Consider the following 22,843-nt stretch of genomic DNA (forward strand, 5'->3'; position numbering starts at 1 on the left):
TCTTGACTGTCCTTGATATTAGAGCTGAAAAATGTGTTGCTGGAAAAGCGCAGCGGATCAGGCGGCATCCAAGGAGCAGGAGAATCGACATTTCGGGCGCAAGCGCTTCTTCCTGAAGAAGGGCTTATGCCCGAAATGTCGATTCTCCTGCTCCTTGGATGCTGCCTGACCTGCTGCGCTTTTCCAGCAATACATTTTTCAGCTCTGATCTCCACCATCTGCAGTCCTCACTTTCTCCTGTTCTTGATATTAATTACACTATCATTGGCAGCTATGCCTTTGGCTTCCTCAACCCATGGGCTCCCTCCATAAATCACTCTGGCTCTTTCAAACCCCTTGAAGCTGCTCTACAAAATCTTAGTCACTTGCTCCAACACCTTGTTATGTGACCTGATATAAATCTTTGACCGATTGGTGACTTCAAACATGCTTGCTGGTTGAAAGCTGCTCTGCACATTCAGGTGGTTGGTGTGTGGGGGAGCAGAGAAAGCTAGAGGTGAATGGAGAAATCTTTTGGATTGTTTAATGAACCTAAAGAACACTTTCTTCTCCCGATTCAGGTCTTCCGGTGTCTCCCATCAGATCTCGTGAGGAACAACATTGAGCTGGCAGAGTTCAGTACCAAAGTGGGCCTGCACGAAGAAGATCCAGAAAGAACGGTGGAAGAACTGAAGAAGATCCGGGGATTCTTGGTGCAATTCCCATTCTGCTTCTTGTCTGAGGAGAACCTCCTTCCAGCATTGAGTACGAAAGAGCGGATGGTCCCAATGGAGGTGTGGACATGAGGGAACAAGGGAGAATGACAGAGAGAGAGCAGGAGGTTCCTTGTCCACAAAGAGCAGGGACACAGCAACCTGGTTGTCTTCCTATTATGTCCAATAGTGGTGAAGGTATCTATTGGAGACCAATATTATGGTGAAGAGTTGAGGAGTTAGATCAATGATTTCATAACTCAGGATAATTTAACCTTGGCAGTGGTGCTAAAAGACAAATAGGATCTATCCACTCAAAGTTCAACCCAGGGACAATGAAGTGGAACTTATGAATTTTTAAAATCCTTGTTATCACACAAAGCAGACACTAAACATGGAGGAATTCAAACTTTTAAACATCTGTCTCTATCGGACTTGATTGAAGATTTTTTTAACCTTTCTCTTGGTGTGAATTGTGATTTCCTCATGGCGCACATGTGGGTCAATGCTGGGGAGTGGAACTTAACGTTGTCTCCAACACTCTCTGACACTTGCCTACTTCAACTGAAGAATGGTCAGTCTTAGCTTAGAGCTCCAGTAACTCTGCCTCAGAATTGTTCCACAGTCTGGACCTCCCTGCCAGGTCTCCATTTTCCCAACTGATCCCACCTACGGCCTGTTTCTTTTTTGTCACCTTGGGGCCTTGGGAATGTCTCCAGCGGGTCAGTGTAAGGTCAGAAACCCTTCCTATCAGGGGAAATAGTTCACTTTCTCCCTTCCGCATCATCCGAGCCTCGACCTACTGAACTCTACACAGTCAGGTCCGAGTTAGGGCAGTTTTGTCACACAGTATTTACACACAAGATTCAGCAGTTTCTGCTCCCTGCTGGAGCACCACACACGCCTGCTCTCACATTTCTTCACCATATCCCTCTATTCCTTTCTCCCTCAATTGTTTATCCTGTTTCCCCTTAAATCGATTTGTACTCTTCACCTCCCTCTGGTAATGAACTCTACATTCTCAGCTGTTTCCAAAACAAAATTGCCACCTCTCTCACCAGGGAGAGAGATATCGTACTGTTTTCTGTTATTGTCATTTTTGACCAACAGAGAAATAATTTCCAGTTCCAAAGAGACCTATTTGAGTTCCAATCCTCCCTCCACAGAGGCTGAGTTTCTCCAGGACTTAATGTTTTAATTTCAAATCTCCAGCATCCACTATGTGTAGATCTTATTTTATTAATATATAATATAATAGACAATGTTTTGTTTTAATTGATAGTTAACTGTTGGTCATCATGCAACTATGAATTCTCCATGCCAGCGCCTCTACCAACCAGAGTCCATTTGCCAACTATGTTGTCTCATACAGTAGGAATGTATTCTTCCCATTTTCTTTAATATTTCTTATGAATTGCCTTGTTGAGTGCAAGACAAAACCTTCAACAAAATTTGTCTTTTATCAGTAATATTTTAATTTGGGGGAAATAATTAATTTGGTCAAAAAAGGATTCATCACTGGGTTGCAGTGTCTGCTCTTACCCAGCAGGTGACAATACAGCCCTCTCTGGTTTTTCTTTCTCTTATTATTCTTAAAATGCTGCCTGTCACAAGGTGATGTTTCTCAGTCTAGTGGCTTGCAGTGGAAATAAATGCCAATGTAAAAATGTTCCTAGCTACATGTTCAAAGCAGAGTAAAGCACCCGTCTTTACCCACCTCAGCAGACCCTAGTCAGGTACAGCATGGGTTAGCCACAGAGTGAATGGTACAATCCAGGTTGGCCATTACTGAGGGAGTGCTGCATGGTCAGCGGTGCTGGCTGTCAGATGAGACATTAAAGTCAAGGCCTATCAGAGGAGCCTTTAGAGGTTCCATGGCAATAAATGGAAGAGTCATTGAAAATGCGAGAGTGTGCTGTTTAGCTCACTACTGTTGGCAGTGCCTTATTGTTCCTGGGTCAAGTATAGAGTAGGATGCAGAGTAAATCGCACAACATTCCAAAGCATTTTTCACCCTTCAGTTCCTTCATAGAATCCATACAAGGCAGAATTAGGCCATTTAGCCCATCAAATCAGCCTTGAAACTTAAAGAGCATCCCACCCAATTCCTGTATTTGTCATGACTAATCCATCTAATGTGCACATCCCTGTGCACTACAGGATAATTTAGCATGGTAAATCCACCGAACCAGCACAGCATTAGACTGTGGGAGGAAACCAGAGCACCTGGGGGAAACCCACACAGACAAATGCAGGAAACGTGCAAACTCCACCCAGACAGTCTCCCAAGGGTGGAATTGAACCTATGTCCCCACTGTTGTGAGGTAGCAGTGCTAACCACTGAGCTACCACACCTTCATTCCATGTTAGATTAAGAAAAATGATACTGTTGTGGTGTAGCAGATTTATACCACTCTGAACTTATAGCTGACCAGAGACAGACTTTCATCACCAACTGTCTGGATCATGTTTGAACCCAGTTGCCAATTAGTCTGAAGTTATGTCCTTTTTAGGTGCCCTTAATCTGGTAAAACATCACAAGCAGCCTCTCAGGATTGATCATTAGTGAACGTTAACACTAAGGAAGGGTGGCACGGTGGCTCAGTGGTTAGCACTGCTGCCTCATTGTGCCAGGGCCCGGATTTGATCCCAATCTCAGGTGACTGTGTGGAGTTTGCATATTCTCCCTGTGTGCGCGTGGGTTTCCCCCAGGTGGTCTGGTTTCCTCCCACAATCCAAAGATGGGCAGGTTAGGTGAGTTGGCCATGCTAAATTGTCCATAGTGTTCAGGGATGTATAGATTAGCTGCATTAGCCAAGGGTTAAATGCAGGGGAATGGATCTGGGTGGGTTACTCTTTGGAAGGTCTGTGTGGACTTGTTGGGCCAAATGGCCTGTTTCCACAATGTAGGGATTCTATTCTATTCTATTCAACCACATGAGACATTACAACAGGGCACCAGAAACATGATCCATGAGAGAATCTGAAAAGAGGGCAGGCAGAGAGTAATAGTGAGGGAATTCTAGAGCAGGACGATCAGGGAGCTGAAGGCACAGGCACCTGTGAAGGAGCAGTTCAGAATGAGAAGTCTCAAGAGGCTGGAATTAGAGGAGTGCTGAGATTTCGGAGGGCTGGAGGGAGACAACTGAGATATAGAGGGCCAGGCCATGGAGGGACTTGAAGATCAGGAAGGGCATTTTAAAATTGAGGTGTTACCAGTTTGGAACCCAGTGTGGGTCAACCCCTGTGTACAGGAGTTTGCTAATGATATCGACAGGACTTAGTGTGAGTTACAGGTTTCAGCTGTGTTTATGTCTGCTTAAAGATGGGAGAGTGGTGAGGGAGCATTGGGGATATTCCAGTCCTGAAGCGACAAAGTGACAAGAATGAGGGGTTTCAGTCAAGGCAAGTGTGGTAATGAGCAGTTCTGCTAATGTAGGGGAATTGGATTTCAGGGTCAAAACCTCACCAAGTTTGGTTGAAGCAATGCAGAAGCTAAGTCTCTTCGAAAGGATTGGATGGAGTACTGTCATCCAATGCTGTGGTTTTACCAACAATAACTGCATTGGAAATGATTCGGAGATGCTGGTGTTGGACTGGGGTGTACAAAGTTAAAAATCACACAACACCAGGTTATAGTCCAACAGGTTTAATTGGAAGCACACTAGCTTTCGGAGCAACGCTCCTTCATTAGGTGATTGTGGAGGGCTCGATCGTAACACAGAATTTATAGCAAAAATTTGCGCTGTTAGAATACAGTGATAGTTTCACTTATTTCATGTGTAAATCACAAAACCCTTTTTTTAAAAGTTGCATTCTCGGGTTAGCTGTTAACAATGGTGATAGCTAGACAATATGTTGAAGGTGTTAGCCCCCTGTGTTCTCTGTCTATGACCTGATGTTTAGATTGATTCCAATCTAAAAAGTGAAATAACAGAGTTTTACATAAATTCATGCAGTTTTTGAGCTCAGAGTTCGACATGAATCTATGTGGTTTTTGAGCCAAGTGCAATGTAATTCTGAAAGTACCAAAAAAATTCACCACACACAATATATATGTGTGCATGTGGGTCTTTGTCTGTCTGTGTGTGTGTCTGTCTGGGGTGGGGGTTGTGAGTGTGAGAAACTGTGTGTGTGTGTGTAGTGAGTGCAGAGTGTCTTAAGTCTGTGAGGGGGTGCATGTGTGGGAGTCAAAGACCCACATGCATACATATATATTGTGTGTGGTGAATTTTTTTGGTACTTTCAGTTACATTGCACTTGGCTAACCCGAGAATGCAACTTTTAAAAAAAGGGTTTTGTGATTTACACATGAAAGAAGTGAAACTATCACTGTATTCTAACAGATGAAAGGCTTAACTGACAATCAATTCTTCAATGTATAATTTCAGTTACATCACACTGCAAATTTTTGCTATAAATTCTGTGTTACGATCGAATCCTCCACAATCACTTCATGAAGGAGCGTTGTTCCGAAAGCTAGTGTGCTTCCAATTAAACCTGTTGGACTATAACCTGGTGTGTGATTTTTAACTTTGCATTTGTATAGCATTTTTCATGTAGCAAAATGTTTGAAACAGCTGTGCTACCAAAGAAAATGAGGCACTGAGCCACATGAGGAAATAGTGACAAAGCTCAGGAGAATTCTAAAGAAAGATGCAAGCGTGGAGAGGCTTAGGAAATCACTAATCCCTAGGGTCTCGGTAACTGAAGACACGCCCATCAGTAACTGGGGACGTACAAGAGGCTCGAATTGATTTTGCTCAGTCCCGCCCCTATCTTCCGCACATTACAAAATAATTTGCTGAGCACGGTTGATCTCACTGTTGGTGAGCAGCTTGTTAATTCATCCTGTGCACAAACTTTCAATATTACTGGATCTGCCAGTGGCTTTCTGAACTGAGCTGGGATATAAACGCCAGCAAAACAAAGTAAAACTCTCAGACTATAAAGATTTCAAGATTGATCCTTTGGTTGGTCAGCCCTCACACTCCAGAACTTGAGGTTGTGTTTAAAAATAGGGGACCTCCTGTTTCAGACAGAGACATGGAGAGTGTTGTGAGTCTTTGAAATGTTCTTCCTGTCAAAGTTGGGGGGGACGGAGGACAGAACCTTTGGATATTTTAAAGCAAAGACGGATACATTCTAGATAAGCAAGAGGGGTGAAAAGTTATCAGAGGTATGCGGGAATGTGAAGTAGAGGTCACAATCAGATCAGCTATTATCTTATTTAAATGGCAGAATAAACTTGAGAAGTCAAATGGTCCCTTATACATATGTATGCTCAAATGTACTTCCAAAATCATTAATATTTTATTAAGTGCTTTTCCATTTTGACAATGTAAACAAACCATTAGCTGCTTTGTCTAATTTATGTAATGAGATGATCATAGTGAGATAATACTTAAGGCATTGGATGATATCGGTGGCTATTCCTTGCCAGTACCTGGTGCCCGTGTGTGGATATGGATAGTGTAACTGAATAGGTGAACCCACTGTGACTGTGGCAAAGGTGATCAAGAGCTGGTCTTGTTTTCCAGTCAATAAAGGACTCTAACGGCCAGATGTTTGGGTCAGATGTGCACTCTGCATAAGTCAGTGTCCCATAGAGGCTGTAAACTTTAACCTTGTAAATACTACACTGAGATTCTATACCACAGTGAAGGCTGTTTCCTGATACCCAACCATCAGAGATATACACCCCAGAAACAAGAGTCGTGTAACCATCATTAATCCATTAAAACAAACTGGTTATTCATAATTTGTTTTATAAATTAAATGATCTATCATTATTATCTGTCGAATCACTTTCTTATTATTGGAACAGGATGAGATCATTCAGCCCCTCGAGTCTGTTCTGCTATTTTGATACATCATCGATGATATGTATCTCAATTCCTTTCTCCACTTTTTTTGCTCAATTCCTCATTCCCCAAAGCCTGTCAACTATCTAAAAGGCATTATCAGGAGTGTGACGGAACACTCTCTACTTGTTTGGATTAATTCACCTCTAACTTCTTTCAAGAATCCTGACACTGTCCAGGACAAAGCAGCCCCATTGGATTGTCAGCAACCCACCTTCAATGTTCACTCTCTTTACCACTGACGCAGAGTGGCAGAGCTGTGTTCCATCTACAAGGTGCAATGCAGCAACTCACTAAGGCTCTTCCATCTGAAGCTTCGAAACCATGGCTTCTATCATCGAGAAGTACAAGGACAACAGATGCATGGGAACATCACCACTTGCAAGTTCCCCTACAAGCCACTCATCACCCTGACCTGGAAATGTATCACTGTTTCTTCAGTGACACTGGGTCAAATCTTGGAACTCCCACCCTAAAGGCTTTGTGGGTGTCACTACAGCCTAAGGACTGCAGCAGTTCAAGAAGGTCCAGAGCAATTAGGGATGGACAATACATTTTAGCTAAGCCAATGACGCCCAGGTCCTACTAACAAATAAAAAGTACAACAAAAATGTGTCATTCACATTCTTAGTTAATTCGTTTGTGAGTTCATTGTTTACTATCCAACCCCCGAGGAAGAGTTGGAAAAAGTCACTCCAGATCTCAGGAATTTCCAAGTTAAGGAAGTTGAATTTGTTTCCTTGGAAACAGTGGAAGATTAAACAACTTGGAAGTTGTTGAAGAGGGACAGCAGGGATTACAGACCAGTTAGTCTGATATCAGGGAAATTATTGGAAAAAAAGTCTCAGGGACAGGATTAATCAGTACTTGGAAAGGCAAAGATTGATCATGGACAATCCGCACAGATTTGTTGGAGGGAGATTCGTGACTGACTAATTTAATTGAGTTTTTGAACAGCTGACTAAATATATTAATGAAAGCAATGCAATTAATGTGGTTTACCTGGCTTCAGTAAGGAGTTTGACAAGATCCCATGTGGAAGGCTGGTCCAAAAGATAAGAGCACATGAGATCCAAGGCAAGTTGACAAACTGGATCCAAAATTGGCACACAAATAGGAGGCAAACAGTGATGATGGAGGGTTATTTTTGTGATTGGATGCCTGTGGCCAGCAGTGCACCAAAGGGATCAATGCTGGGACTCTTATTGTTTGTCTGTACAACTTGGAAGTGAATGTAGAAGGTATGGTTAGTAAGTGTACAGCGTGAAAATTCATGGTGTTGTTAATAGTGAGGCAGATGCTCTCAGGATACAGTCTGATGTAGGTCGGCTGGTAAAGTAGCCAGAGCAATTTAACCCAATAAATACGAGGTGATGCATTTTGGGAGGGAAGGATATTCATGATGAATGGTAGGTTCCTAGGGAGTACTGAGGAACAAAGGGACTTTAGTGTGTAAGTCCATAGATCCCTGAAATGTCAGGTCAGGTAATCACGGTGGTGAAGAAGGCATATGGGATTCTTGCCTTCATTCGGTGGGGCATAGATTATAGGGGTAAAGAAGTCGTGTTACAACATTATACAACATTGTTTAGGCCACAGATAGAATAAAGTGTGCAGTTCTGGTCACTACACTATCAGAACGACGTGATTACACAAAAGAGAGTACAGAGGAGATTCACCAGGATGGTGCATGGAATGAGAAATCTCAGTTATGAGGAGAGACTGGATAGGCTGAGTTTGTTTTCTCTGGAGTGGAGGAGGTTGAGGTGGGATCTGATAGAGGTAGACAAAATTATGACAGGATGAGAATCTATTCCCCACAGCAGATGTGTCTAATACCGGTCGGCATGAGTTTAAGGTGAGGATAAAGTGGTTTAGTGGAGCTCTGAGAAAATATGTTTTTTTCACCTAGCAGGTGAAATATGGAATATAGAGTGTGGTGGAGGCAAATACTTTCGTAGCATTTAAGAATGTTCTGGATGAGCATTTAAAATGCCAGGGTACCGTAGGCTATCAGGAGAAAGTGAGGACTGCAGATGCTGGAGATCAGAGTCAAAAAGTGTGGCACTGGAAAAGCACAGCAGGTCAGGCAGCATTTTTTGATGTTTTGGGCATAAGCCCTTCATCACGAAATATTGATTCTCCTGCTCCTCGGATGCTGCCTGACCTGCTGTGTTTTTCCAGTGTGGACTCTCAACCAAATGCAAGTAAATGGGATTAGTGTGGTTTAGGGTCTTGTTTCTAGGTTGTATGACTCTATGACTAACTCTCCAGGGCACTCAGAGCAAATTCCAGGAGGAAAATGATCAGCATTTTTTAAAAAGTACCTTTTTTGCTCATTATATCTAAATATTTTAGTGTATTAGTTAGAAACAGGCCTGACATGGGAAGGGGTCAAACACAGACAAGAATCATCCAATTGGAAGGGAATCATCAAAAGGGAAGATGGAGGATTATGAGATAGACATGCAGGTGGCCAATGGTGGGCATGTCGGCCGGGGTCAAAGGTAAGAGGTCATGTCATTGCACCTGCAGGTATGTGTCCAAAACCACTATTTTGAGGAGCTAGTATTGAACATGTGCTGATTGTAAGGGAAAATGGTAACTTTAATTAAACAAATACGATCATTAAATAAAGCCAATCAGAATGACAGCTTGCAAATAACAGAATAAAAACAAATGTGACATATTTAATTTTACAGGCATTGATATATCTGCCAGTGGGTCCTTGATTGGAGTTGGGTGTTACCTATGACTCTGTGTCTCACCTCTGAAATAGAAAGTCATCGTTTAAGTCCTGACTCTTGACACTTGTAGTGCAGCACAGAGGTGGCATCATTGAAGAAGTGCTGCCACGTCAGAAGTACTGTCTTTTTTGGTGAGATGTTAAACTGAGACCCTGACCTGGATGTAAATGATTTTGGAGAACTGAATGGAAGAGGAGAGGGAGCATTCTTCCTGATAAATTGGCCCTGCAATGACCCTTCAACAGATATCAGAAAAACAGTCTAATCATTATCACAGAGTCCAGATGTCACAGAGAAGGCCATTCAGCCCAGACCTGTTTGTGAGGTCCTGCTGTGCACAATTTGGCTGCCATGTATCCAGCAATGACTGCATTTCAAAAAGCATTTTATTGTCTTGTAGTGGTTTTGTGTGCAACAATCATGAAAGTTTCTATAGACATAGACTGCTTTGTTGTACCTGACCTGGGAGTGTTTGTTGCAGATGGTGTAAAGGGAACTTCACTCTGTGCCTAACCCCATGCTGTGCCCTAATGATGACACTGAGTCCCTGAGGTTCATTAAATTCAGCTTTCAATTCTAGCAGCTCTTACTTCAATGAGGACAGAAAATAAATAATTATTCTGAGATATTAGTATCGTGCCTGAACAAATTTAGGATCTCCCCATTAGAATGGCATGCTGCTCTCTTTTGACATTTTTCTTTTCTTCACTAGCTCATGAACCTAGACAAGGTTGAGAGCTGAAACATGCCTTACCTCATTATCTCTGACATTCTGCTTGTTAAGGCCCTGAGGTGGGATTCCTGCTGACCTGAATATAACATATTTGAAAAATTCAAAGTGAGCTTTGTGGCAGTTAATGAGTTAATGGTTGAACCCTGCTAGGGCTGATAGTGGAATATGCATTCAATAAATATCCCGAATTAAGTGTCTAAAGATGGCCATGAGTCAAGATCAGAATGGTGCTGGAAAAGCACAACAGGTCAGGCAACATCCGAGGAGCAGGAAAATCGACATTTCGGGCAAAAGCCCTTCACCAGGAATCATTCCTGCTGCTCGGATGCTGTCTGACCTGCTGTGCTTTTCCAGCACCACTCTAATCTTGACTCTGATCTCCAGTATCTACAGTCCTTGCTTTCGCCTGAAGATGGCAATGAACCCATTGTCAATTGTTGGAAAACCCATCTGTTTCACTAATGTCTTTTAGGGAAGGAAACTGCCATCTTCACCTGATCTGGCCTACATGTGACTCCAGGCCCTCAGCAATGACTTTGAACTGCCCCCTTGGCAATTAGGGATATGCAATAAATGCTGCCTGGACAGAGATGCCCTCCTCCTGTGAATGAATAAAAACAAATGGTTCTGAAAGGGTTAATGTTCGAGATGATCTTAAGACCCCCCAATGTCTTAAGGGCTCAAGTGGGGAAATTGAGAATATTTTCAGGTCTTGTTGGGTGAAGACATAATTTTCCCAGTAGCCTTAGTAGGGATGTCTAACTTTTTTAAAATTATTAATCAACTGTTCAGAGATGTTATTACACATCTCTGGAATAGGTAGGACTTGTACCTGGGCCACCTGGTCGAGAGGATGGGAGTAGCGTCAATACCACTGCACCACTAGAGGGCCCCATCTAACCTTTTAATGCACTGGCACCAGAATGTAATCATACAATAAACTAAACCACGTTTAAGATGAGAGTCTCTTCTCACGAAAATATTAGTGGGTTTCCTCTCACACTAATGACAAGTCCAAATGGGGGAACGTGCTAGAAATCAAGCCCCACTACATGATAGCTGGTGAAAAAGTGTAAATGTCTTGTTTAATCACAAAAATTGTCAACTTGTTTCTCTTTAGTACTGTAAGCTAGGACAAGAGAATCTTTCACCCGGTTTTTTTTCAATTAGCTCAATATTAACATGATTAGTAAAGACAAATCGTATTCTCAGACTAAGTAGCAAAACTCGTCATCAACTAAACTTGGGATTAAACTACATTCCACTTTATCCCAAACACACACACTCAGGCACAGACCAGGCGAGATCACACAGGTGTATGATGGGTGGAAAAATGTTCAAGAGAAAGAAAGGTGTCCTGCAGATCAAAAGTTCCAGTATGGTTTGATCTATCATAGTCTCTTTGACTTCCTGTTGATGAGATCTGATTTCACTTGATTGCAGAGTGATAGAAGATTTTCAGACCAGATTCCAGATTCAGATGTGAACCAGTTGGCAATCCTGACTATTGAAACCTTCAGTATTCACAAATACTTAATTGAGAGAGAGAGAGAGAGAGGTGGGTGGTGGTGGTGGTGGTGGTGGAGGAGGGGGCGGGGGGGGGGATGAGGAGAGACAGAGAGAGAAGAATTCTTTCTTTGCAAACCTCTCCAGGTTAGTCACATCTAGGTATGTGTTCAAAAAAACACATACCACCTCAACCCAGATAATAAAGTCCATTCTTTTAATCTCTCTTAAAATCTTTTGTTTGCATTCTCCACAAAGTCACTTGACATTTCTAAACAGTAGAGAAACCCCAGTTCTCTTTGACATTTTGACTTTTGAGTCCCGAGACGTCACATTGTAAAGACTTGGCAATCCCAGAAAGGTTTGCTCGAATGGACATGAAGAAGAGGTTTCTATCTGTAGGCAAGGTCAGAACCAGGGCCCAGGTATATAAGCCTGTTGAGCAAAGAACATAGAATAAGGAACAGTACAGCACAGTACAGGCTCTTCGGCCGTCAATGTTGTGCTGGCCTTTTATCCTACTCTAAGATCAGACTAACCTACATACCCATCATTGTATTAACTTCCACGTGCCTATCCAAGAGTTGTTTAAATGTCCCTAATGTATTTGACTCTACTATCAGTGCTGGCAGTGCATTCCTCGCACTTACCACTCTCTGTGTAAGGAACCTACCTCTGACATCTCTCCTAAACCTTCCTTCAATCACCTTAAAATGATGCCCCTTGTGACAGATATTTCTGCCATGGGGAAAATTCTCTGGCTATTCGCCCTATCCATGCCTCTCAACATCTTGTACACCTCTCTCAAGTCACATGTCATTCTTCCTCACTCCAATGAGAAAAGCCTGAGCTCCCTCAACTTTTCTTCATAAGAGATGCCCTCCAGTCCAGGCAGCATCGTACTAAATCTCCTCTGCACCCTCTCGAAAGCTTCCTTCCACATCTTTCCTATAAAGAGGCAACCAGAACTGAACCCAATATCGCAAGGTTTGTGAAGGTTTGTAGCTCAGGTTGAGGTTTAGGGTGTAGGTTTGATATCCTGACGTTTCATTACCTGGCTAGGTAACATCATCAGTGGTGACCTCCAAGTGAAGCGAAGCTGTTGTCTCCTGCTTTCTATTTATTTCTTTCTGCTGGATGGGGTTCCTGGGGTTTATGCAGATGTCATTTCCTGTTCGTTTTCTGAGGGGTTGATAGATGGCATCTAGATCTATGTGCTTGTTTATGGCATTGTGGTTGGATTGCCAGGCCTCTAGGAATTCTCTGGCGTGTCTTTGCTTAGCCTGAATCAGGATTCATAGCAGAAGCGGTAGTGCAAAGGCTAGAACAAACAGCCCTACCAATCATCAAACCAAAAATCTGGGTTCGCTACGTAGATGACGCCTTTGTCATCACAAAACGAAACAAGAATAGAAGAGACAGTTAACATCATCAACAACACCCTCACACGCATAAAGTTCACCAAGGAGGAAGGAACCGACAACAAACTCACATTTCTGGACGTCACAGTAGAAAGGAAGGACAAGGGAGATTACAAACCTGCGTATACAGAAAACCGACAAACACTGACCAAATACTTAACTACACCAGCAACCATCCCAACACACACAAACGAAGCTGTATCAGAACACTATTCCAACGAGCCACCACACACTGCAGCACAGACGAACTTCGGAAAACAGAGGAGAACCACCTAACGACGTATTCAAGAAGAACGGATACTCAAAAAACACAGTGCGCAGATTCCTCAAGAACAAACCACGACAAGCAGACCAAACACAGCCAGAAACCCTAACCACCTTACCATATATCAAAGAAGTTTCAGAAAGGACAGCCAGACTACTGAGACCCCTCGGAATCCTAGTAGCACACAAACTCACCAACACTCTCAAACAAAAACTAACAAACTTAAAAGATCCAGTACAACCCATGGACAAAATCAACGTCATCTATAAAATTCCATGCAAGGATTTGCCACAAACACTACGTAGGACAAACAGGAAGAAAGTTAGCCACCAGGATACACGAACACCAGCTAGCCACAAAAAGACACGACCCCCTCTCCCTCATAGCCCTATACACGGATGAAAAAAACCCACCGTTTCGACTGGGACAACACATCTATCCTGGGACAGGCTAAGCAAAGACATGCCAGAGAATTCCTAGAGGTCTGGCACTCCAACCACAACGCCATAAACAAGCACATAGGCCTAGATACCATCTATCAACCCCTCAGAAAACGAACAGGAAATGACATCACCACAAACCCCAGGAACCCCATCAGGAGAAAGATATAAATAGAAAGCAGGAGACAACAGCTTCGCTTCACTTGGAGGTCGCCACTGATGATGTTACCTAGCCAGGTAATGAAACGTCTGGATATCAAACCTACAGCTCAGCAAGCAAACCTACACCCTGAACTCAATATTCCAAGTGTGGTCCAACCAGGGGTCTACAGAGCTGCAGTATAATATACAGAGCAGTTGGAGATTCAGGAGAAGTGGCTTCTTTCAGAGGGTGGTGAGAAAGTGGATTTCATTGCCTCAGAGAGTGCTTGAAGTTAATAACACAAAACACATTAAGAAGAATCTGGAGGGAGTACAGACTGGAAAGATAGATTGATAGGATGAGGAGTAGAGAGGTAGGAAAAAGCTTGTGGGGATCATAAATGTGGCATGGAAAAGTTGGGAATGGAGGACAGAACTAGGCACAGTTACTGTAAATCAATGGTTATTATGTAAAGGAATATCAGCTGATACTTGGATTTAGGCTTACATTTCAAATCACATGCCTTACATCATGAGGAGGACTCAGTTGACCCTTTCCTTTAGAGTTTGATTGGTTTTCGTCCCCAGTGGTCGGTTTTCCCTGGTCTGATGAGGATGAGGAAAATGGTAGACCATCATGTGGTGGGGTCATAGATTTGGTATGAGATTCTGTTAAATCTGTTTGGTTAACAGTCTTATGGATTAATCTGGCCTTTAACCTTCTCCTTCCTTTCTTGGCCTTCTTCCCAGTAGCTGAAGCTGTTTGGTTTACAGAGACATTGGGCATTCCTTTGAGTTTTTCTGGTTCCTCTTGGTCATTTCTATGGAGTGAAAATAAAGAAACAAAATGCTATGATGCGAGAAATCGGGAATAAAAAAAAGAGAAAGCTGAAAATTCTCAGCAGATCTGGCACTAACAGTGACCCCTGATCCCCCAGCTTCTCTGTTGCTGTCCTGTCTGTTCAGATGATAGAAGTGTCAATTATGTATTCCTCTTATTCTCAAAACAGGATTTCCTCCTCCCCTAGTTAACCGTCTTCTTGTGTATTTTTTAAGGCAGGGATAGAGGAATGCTTGATCAGTAGGAGAACCAAGGGCTATGGGGAAAATACAGGAAAGTTGTGAGGATTATTGGACCAGCCATAGTCCTACTGAATGGTAGAGCAGGCTTGAGCAGCCTGAACAGTCTACTTCTGTTCCATTCTATTTCATGCCTCTTCCTCACCCCTTCCTTTCTCCATTCAAAGTCATCACACAGTTCCCCTTGTAGCCCATGTTTCCACCAGCCTGTTTATTCAAACATCTTCCCCTATTTCCGTCACATTCACCATAATGCCACCTGCGAACACATCTTCCCCACACCTCCCTGCCCTGTGATCATTCCAGAGGGACTACTCTCTCTGTGGCACCACAGTCCATTCCTCGATCATCCTCAATGGATATGCAGTGTGCTTTGTAATTGTAATCAGGGAAAGTTTCATCTAACTTGAGATGGGAACCAGAGATAAGATTAGAAAGGAAAATAAGGAACACAAAATAAGAAGGGATTGATCGTACTGATGAGGTATAGAGGTTAGGACTATTTTCTAAATGGGGAGGAAGTTCAAAAGTCTGAAGTGCAAAGAAACTTGGGAGTTTTAGTCCAGGGTTCTCTCAAGGTAAACTTGCAGGTTCAGTCAGTAGTTAGGAAGGCAAATCCAATTATGGCATTTATTTCGAGGAGACATGAATATATAGGCAGAGATGTACTTCTGTGGCTCATCCAGGCAAGTGGGGAGTATTGTCACACGCCTGCCTTTTAGACAGTGGGTGGGCTTTGGGGAATCAAGTGGTGAATTACTCACTGCAGGATTCCTAGCCTCTGACCTGCTCCTGCAGCCACATTACTTATATGACAAGTACAATTCAGTTTGTAGTCAATGGTAAGTCTTAGAATATTGACAGTGGGTGTTTCAGCAACTGTAAAGATAGACTGGAATCGCCTGCCTGTAAAGGGTAGAGTGGGGGCAAGACATTCTAAACATCTCAAAAAGGCAACATAATAACTGCATCGATGATCTTTCAGCAAAGCTAGTTAAAAAATCAATGCTGGTCCCAAAGCACTGGGGAGAAATACTTTGTAATGTTCCAATTGTCGACATGTGTATGTTATGTCTACACAAAAGGGTCGATGAAACTTTGGCTTAGTATCTTCTTTGAAAGAAAGCAGCTCTGGACCTGCATGCCTTCCCTCAGCACTGACATTGGGAATTTAGCCGACATTATGTATTCCATCCTCTGGTTTGGGGTCAAACCCACGGCCTTGTGACTGTCTACAGTTAAGTGACGTGGCTTGAAGCATACATTCATCTCCTCAACAATTGCCAATGGGACTGCGTTCAATTCTAAACAATGAGGACCCAGAATAGATTTGTGAGATCCAGGGTTCAGAGACGGATCAGTAGCATTTTTTTTAAAAATGGGATATGGTGAACCTACCAAGGTTGATATTTATTACCCATCTCTAATTGCCTTTGAATTGAGAGTCTCTCTAACCCATTTGAAAGGACATTTAAGAATCAAACAGATCATTGTGGGTCTGGAGTCGCATGTAGGCCAGACCAGGTAAGGATGGCAGTTCCCTTCCCTAAAGGACTTAGGGATTCATGTGATTTTTACAACAATTGACAATGGTTACAGGGTCATTACCCTTTTCCAAATTTCAAATATGACAATCTGTCCTGATGGAATTTAAACTCCAGAGTCTAAGGCTGTGGATTACTATCCCAATGACTTGTCATTGACCACCAAACTGTTTCAATAAAAATCTACAGCACTTAAATCCCACTAGTGAAATGGCCAAATGCTAGTGCTGAATCTGCTGGATACCAGTTAGTTGGGCAAACAGAGCGAGGTCAAAGGTTTAGAGAGGCGATGGCCTATAATAAGGCACAGTGACAGACTGTGACTATAAGCAGGGCTGTGACTGAAGATGGCTAACCTTGGAAATTGATGGCAAAGACCACATGGCCATGTGCTTTCTCATATTATACCCACCAAGAGTGGGGTCACATATATCAAGGGTCAAAGGTCACCTGTCCAGGTCATGATGAGTCACTGACTGAGATTGCGTTCCGCTCTGTGGATAGGTCATGACATTTGACCGAACCAGCCTGTGACATGTCTGGTAAATGGAGAAGGTTGGAGGTTGATCAGTGAACGCTAACCAAGATGGGACCCCTCCAAAGATAAGCTGACAGTGAATCAAATTGTGTCTCTGTCTCTCACTGAAATACAACTGTACTATTACAACTTAATAGACTCACAGCACTTGTTCATGGCATGGAGAGGGTGCAGATTCCGTGAACAAAACAGGAACATCCTGTGGGAACACAGAAAAGTTAAAGCAGTCAGATTCCACGAATGTCAGAACAGGATATTTTGGAACCAGGTCAGGAAATTAGCCATTAAGTCCAGAATCTGTGAAAATTGAAAATCTCACAGTAAGAACCCTTCATGATGGTGAGTGCACAGTGAGATGTCTGATGGTTCCTGCAGGGATTGTCAATCTAAAGGGTGGGAGACACAACATAACAAAGGAGGAATTTATTTCCAAAATGGATGTTTGAGAATTTGGGCACAATTTAAAAACCACCGTTGTCAGTAAAAATCATCATTAATAAGGAAATGTGGCAGCAAAACCCAGCTGGGTTTACATGTAACTTGACCAATCCCTCACCAGTATAATCAATGCTTAACTAGCAAGTCACTCAGTTGTTAGAATAACTAAGGAGGGGCAGTGCTGCTCTTCTGACAGTGCAGCAGGAGCTTTACTCTGTATATAATCCTGTGATGTAGCTATCCTGGGAGTGTTTGATGGGATAGTGTTGGAAATTCTCTCTGTACCTAACCTTATGCTATAATTGCTGTAAAGATGGTCCTTTATATGACTCCTTGCTGTACCTTTTTTTTTAATGGAGTGTGAGCACTGATGGCTAGGCTATTTCTAATTACCTTCGAATTGAGTGGCTTGTTTGGCCATTTCAGAGGGCAGTTAAAAACCAGCCATACTGGTGTGGTTCAGGAGTCTCATGTAGGCCATACTGGTAAGAACAGCTGATTGTAATGATAAAGGATATTAGTGAACCAGATGTGTTTTTACTACAATTGTCTTGTGGTCACCATTAGAATAGCTTTTAATTCCTAAAATTTTTACCTAAGTTTAGACACCACAAATTTATCCAACTGCTCTTGACTTTTCACTGAGTCTTTTATGCAAAATGTGTGTAGTTGAATGGTTCACCAAGCAGTACAGTTTAAAACAGCACTGCCTTACACGATTAGATACTCTACAGTATAGAAACAGGCCCTTCGGCCCAACAAGTCCACACCGACCCTCCGAGGAGTAACCCACCCAGACCCATTCCCCTTCCTTATATATACCCCTGACTAATGCACCTAACACTACGGGCAATTTAGCATGGCCAATTCACCTGGCTTGCACATCTTGGGATTGTGGGAGGAAACCGGAGCACCCAGAGGAAACCCACACAGACAAAGGGAGAATAAGCAAACTCCACACAGACAGTCACCCGAGGCTGGAATCGAACCTGGGTCCCTGGAGCTGTGAGACAGCAGTGCTAAGCACTGAGCCACCTGTTGAGCTGAAACAATGAAGAGCCACCTGGATTACTTCTCTCTGTCTCATACTCACTTATTTTTGTAATACTGCCTCACAGCGCCAGGAACCCAGGTTAGACTCCACCATCAGGTGACTGTATGGAGTGGCACATTCTCCCTGTGTCTTCATGGGTGTCCTCTGGGTGCTCCAGTTTCCTCCCACAGTCTAAGGTTATGTCAGTTAGGTTGATTGGCCATGCTCTATTGCCCATCATATCAAGAGATGTGCAGGCTAGGTGAATTAGCTATGGGAAATATAGGATACAGGACAGAGTGGGTCTGGGTGGGATGGTTTTTGAAGAGTCAGTATGGACTTGATGGACTAAATGGCCTGCTTCCACACTGTAGGGATTCTAAAATTCTATGATTCCATGTCATCTTTGAACTCCTCTTCAGTGATCTTCAATTTCCTTGAATGACCTATTGAAAACCTTGCAACCTGCCCACCCCTACTTCTCAGTAGAATTGCAAGTAACTAATATTTTCAACCAGCCAACTAATAACAACCCCATGGAACTGAGTGTGTCCTGGATGTTATATTCTTACAGAAGGCTGGCTTCTGTATCATAAAGAATTCTTACATAAAGAAACATTCGGGAGCTTGCCCGAAACGTCGATTCTCCTGCTCCTTGGATGCTGCCTGACCTGCTGCGCTTTTCCAGCAACACATTTTCAGCTCTGATCTCCAGCATCTGCAGTCCTCACTTTCTCCTAGATTTGACCTCCACCTGCATTGCTCCCATTCCCAATATTTTGTTCAACTTTAAGTCATGACACAATGAATGTGGCCATTGGGTGAAATTGACATAGCTGAGTATTTCCTCATCTGCAGTTTTGGATATCTGGAAATTTTTGACATCCTGTTCAGGTATGGAATATTACCTGAGGGAATCTGCAAATAGCTGAGTCTGCAGGCAGTGTGCTCAGAGATCCGTCACGCGTAGCTTGGACAATGATATCCAGTTGATTGCAGATGTGGTAAAAGTCAGCAGATGGCACATAATATCCAACATTCTGCTGGATAGCTGCATTCCTGAAGTAAAAGAGATTTGGAAAAGGAATAAATCTCTTGGAAATTTAAGAACTATACAAGGAGCTGGGATGTGCATTTGCTTGATGACATAAAAGTCATCCACAACTTGTATTTATATAGTGTCGTCACATAATAATATATCAAAAGGTGGGTCACAGGTGTATTTCTGACACCGAGCCTCTGTGATATGAGTGAGTAAGAGCTTGGACATCTAAATAGGTTACAGAGTCATAGAGTCATCGAGATGTACAGTATGGAAACAGGCTTTTTGGTCCAACTCGTCCATGCCGACCAGATATCCTGAACTAATCTAGTCATATTTGCCAGCACTTGGCCCATATCCCTCCAAACTCTTCCTATTCATACACCCATCCAGATGCCTTTTAAATGCTGTAATTGCCCAACTACCACCACTTCTTCTGGCAGCTCATTCCATCCACACACCCTCTGCATGAAAAGGTGGTCCCTTAGATCCCTTTTATATCTTTCCCCGCTCAACCTTAACCTGTGCCCTTCAGTTCTGGACTCCCCACCCCCAGGGAAAAGACTTTGTCTATTTATTTTATCTATGCTCCTCATGATTTTATCAAACTCTGTAAGGTCACCCCTCAGCCTCCAACACGCCCCAGCCTATTCAGCCTCACCCTACAACTCAAATCCTCCAACCCTGGCAACATCCTTGTGAGTCTTTTCTGAACCCTTTCAAGTTTCACAACATCCTTCCAATAGGAAGGAGACCAGAATTGCACGCAGTATTCCAAAAGTGGCCTAACCAATGTCCTGTACAGCCGCAACATAAACTCCCAACTCCTGTACTCAATGCTCTGACCAAAAAAGGAAAGAATACCAATGCCTTCTTCACTATCCTATCTACCTGTGAATCTACTTTCAAGGAACTATGAACTAAGGTCTCTTTGCTCAGCTACACTCCCCAGGACCTTACCATTAAGTGTATAAGTCCTGCTGAGATTTGCTTTCCAAAATGCAGCACCTCGCATTTATCTAAATTAAACTCCATCCAGCACTTCTCAGCCCATTGGCCCAACTGATCAAGATCCCATTGTATTCTGAACGAACCTTCTTTGTTGTCCACTACACCTCCAATTTTGGTGTCATCTGCAAACTTACTAACTTTACCTCCTATGTTCATATCCTAATCATTTGTATAAATGATGAAAAGTAGTGGACTCAGCACCGATCCTTGGGGCACACCACTGGTCACAGGCCTCTTGTCTGAAAAACAACCCTCCACCATCACCCTTCTACCTTTGAGCCAGTTCTGTATCCAAATGGGTAGTTCTCCCTGTATTCCATGAGATCTAACCTTGCTAACCACCTCCCATGAGGAACCTTGTCGAACACCTTACTGAAGTCCCTATAGATCATGTCTACCGCTCTGCCCTTTGTTACTTCTTCAAAAAATTCAAATCAAGTTCGTGAGACATGAGTCTCTACACACAAAGCTATGTTGACTATCCCAGTCAATCCTTGCCTTTCCAAGTACATGTACATCCTGTCCCTCAGGATTCCTTCCAACAACTTGCCCACCATCGATGTCAGGCTCACTGGTCTATAGTTCCCTAGCTTGTCCTTACCACCTTTCTTAAATAGTGGCACCAATGACTTGCCATAGAAGAAAGAGAGAAAGATGGAGAGAGGATATTTCAGAGTTTGCATTCCCAATGCACTAATGGAAATTGAGGACTGAGCAAGAGAATAACAGGAGTGCAGACATCATCGAGGGTTGTGGGGCTTGAAGACGTTACAGGGATCAAGGTGACATAATGAAGAGATTTCAGCACCAAGATGAGAAAGATAAGCTTGCAGGCTTGTCAGACTGAGAGCCAATGTGGGTCAGTGAGCAGAGTAAAGATGGTGTGCATTAACAGAAAAGATCAACCTGGTGTTGTAGATCATCATGGGTTTATGCATATTAGTGAACCAACTTAGCCTTTTGTCATAATCTGACAGCTCGATTGTCATTTTTACTGATCACATTTCCTTCTTTCCAACTTGTTTGAACAAAAATCTAAATTCAGATGGCATCTTGTGGGTTCTTTGAACTCACATTCTGCAGATTACTAACCCAGTACTACTGCCAACTGTCGGATAGATGTCAGGGACAGTGCTATTGGAGACTATTGAGTGAGGAGACAGGCTGAGCCTCACAGTTGGGGGTGAGAGAGGGTGGGAACAATCAGGAGAAACATTCTCAACCAGCTGTTACATGTTTCCTAGCAACCAACTCAGAGTGTCATGGGCAGATGCTAGGCAACAGGTTGTTAGTTACCCAGGGAACCAGGGTGGGAAGTAGATGACTGGTGTGGAGGAGAGAGAGAAAGAGGAATTGTCTTCTGAAAAACAAAGTTGAGTTGAACTCCCAGTCTGGAAATTGACATCTGAACTAAACTGAGGCTTGAGGCTTTCCACTCAGTGACCCAGGTTTTTCCCAGTACCACAGGTGTGGCTTTAGTGGGGAATACTCTGACCATCGAGTCAGTTGTGGGCTTAGCTTCTATTCTAGAGTTGGTCCTGGCACAAAACGCTGGTTCAGGAGAGAACGTGCCTGTGATTGGGGGAGCAATGAGTAGGGTAGGAAAGAAGAAAAGGGCAGAAAAATGAATGGGCTGTGAGCAAATCCGTGGCTGGGGTGAACTGAGACTGGGGTATCTGAGAGTGAGGTGGAGGGGGAAGGGGGTATCTGAGAGTGAGGTGGTGGGGGAAAGGGGTATCTGAGAGTGAGGTGATTGGGGCGAGGGGGTAACTGATAGTGATGTGGCGGGGAAGATGGTGTCTGAGAGTGAGGTGACAGGAGAGAGGGGATAGAGAGTGTAGTGGTAGGGGGAAGGGAATAACCGAGAGTGAGGTGGTGAGGAAGGGGATATCTGAGAGTGAGGCGGTGGGGGATATTTGAGTGAGGTGATGGGGTAAGGGGGTAATTGAGAATGAGGTGGTATGGAGAGGGGTGTATCTGAGTGAGGTGGCGAGGGAAAGGGGTAGCTGAGAGTGAGGTGGTGGGGAAGAGGGTAACTGAGAGTGAGGTGGTGGGGAGGGGGTAACTGAGAGTGATGTGGTGGGGAAGGGGATATCTGAGAGTGAGGTGGTGTGGGGTATTTGAGAGAGAGGTGGTGGGAGAAGTGGATATTTGAGAGTGAGGTGGTAGGAAAGGGGGTAACCAAGAGTGAGGTGGTGGGGAAGGGGGTATCAGAGAGTGAGGTGGCGAGGGAGGGGGTATCTGAGAGTGAGGTAACGGGGGGAGGGGGTTTCTGAGAGTAAGGTGGTGGGGGAGGGGGTATCTGAGCATGAAGTGGTGGGGGAAAGGGGGTATCTGAGAGTGAGGTG

General features: G+C 43.5%; 2 protein-coding genes across 7 annotated transcripts in view; one reads left to right on the top strand and one right to left on the bottom strand.

The window, feature by feature from the left end:
- LOC122556122 (phospholipase D1-like) overlaps positions 1 to 4,331 on the top strand; it is a 154,259-nt gene extending 149,928 nt beyond the window's left edge. For all 6 annotated transcript variants that reach the window (XM_087993372.1, XM_087993370.1, XM_087993371.1 and 3 more), the window contains one exon: positions 561 to 4,331. In XM_087993372.1, coding sequence (XP_087849498.1) covers positions 561 to 785 — 225 coding nt within the window. In that variant the 3' untranslated portion in view covers positions 786 to 4,331. The remainder of the gene's footprint in view (positions 1 to 560) is intronic.
- Positions 4,332 to 13,916: 9,585 nt separating this feature from the next.
- LOC122556121 (uncharacterized) overlaps positions 13,917 to 22,843 on the bottom strand; it is a 31,980-nt gene continuing 23,053 nt past the window's right edge. The window contains exons 8-10 of the mRNA XM_087993373.1: positions 19,351 to 19,501; positions 17,115 to 17,170; positions 13,917 to 14,630 (exon numbers count right to left, since the gene is read on the bottom strand). Of these exons, the coding sequence (XP_087849499.1) occupies positions 14,321 to 14,630; positions 17,115 to 17,170; positions 19,351 to 19,501 (517 nt within the window). The 3' untranslated portion in view covers positions 13,917 to 14,320. The remainder of the gene's footprint in view (positions 14,631 to 17,114; positions 17,171 to 19,350; positions 19,502 to 22,843) is intronic.

This window comes from Chiloscyllium plagiosum, unplaced genomic scaffold (assembly GCF_037043375.1).
Source record: "Chiloscyllium plagiosum isolate Xiang-an unplaced genomic scaffold, Cpla_swu_hap1 HiC_scaffold_13, whole genome shotgun sequence".
Classification (NCBI taxonomy): domain Eukaryota; kingdom Metazoa; phylum Chordata; class Chondrichthyes; order Orectolobiformes; family Hemiscylliidae; genus Chiloscyllium; species Chiloscyllium plagiosum.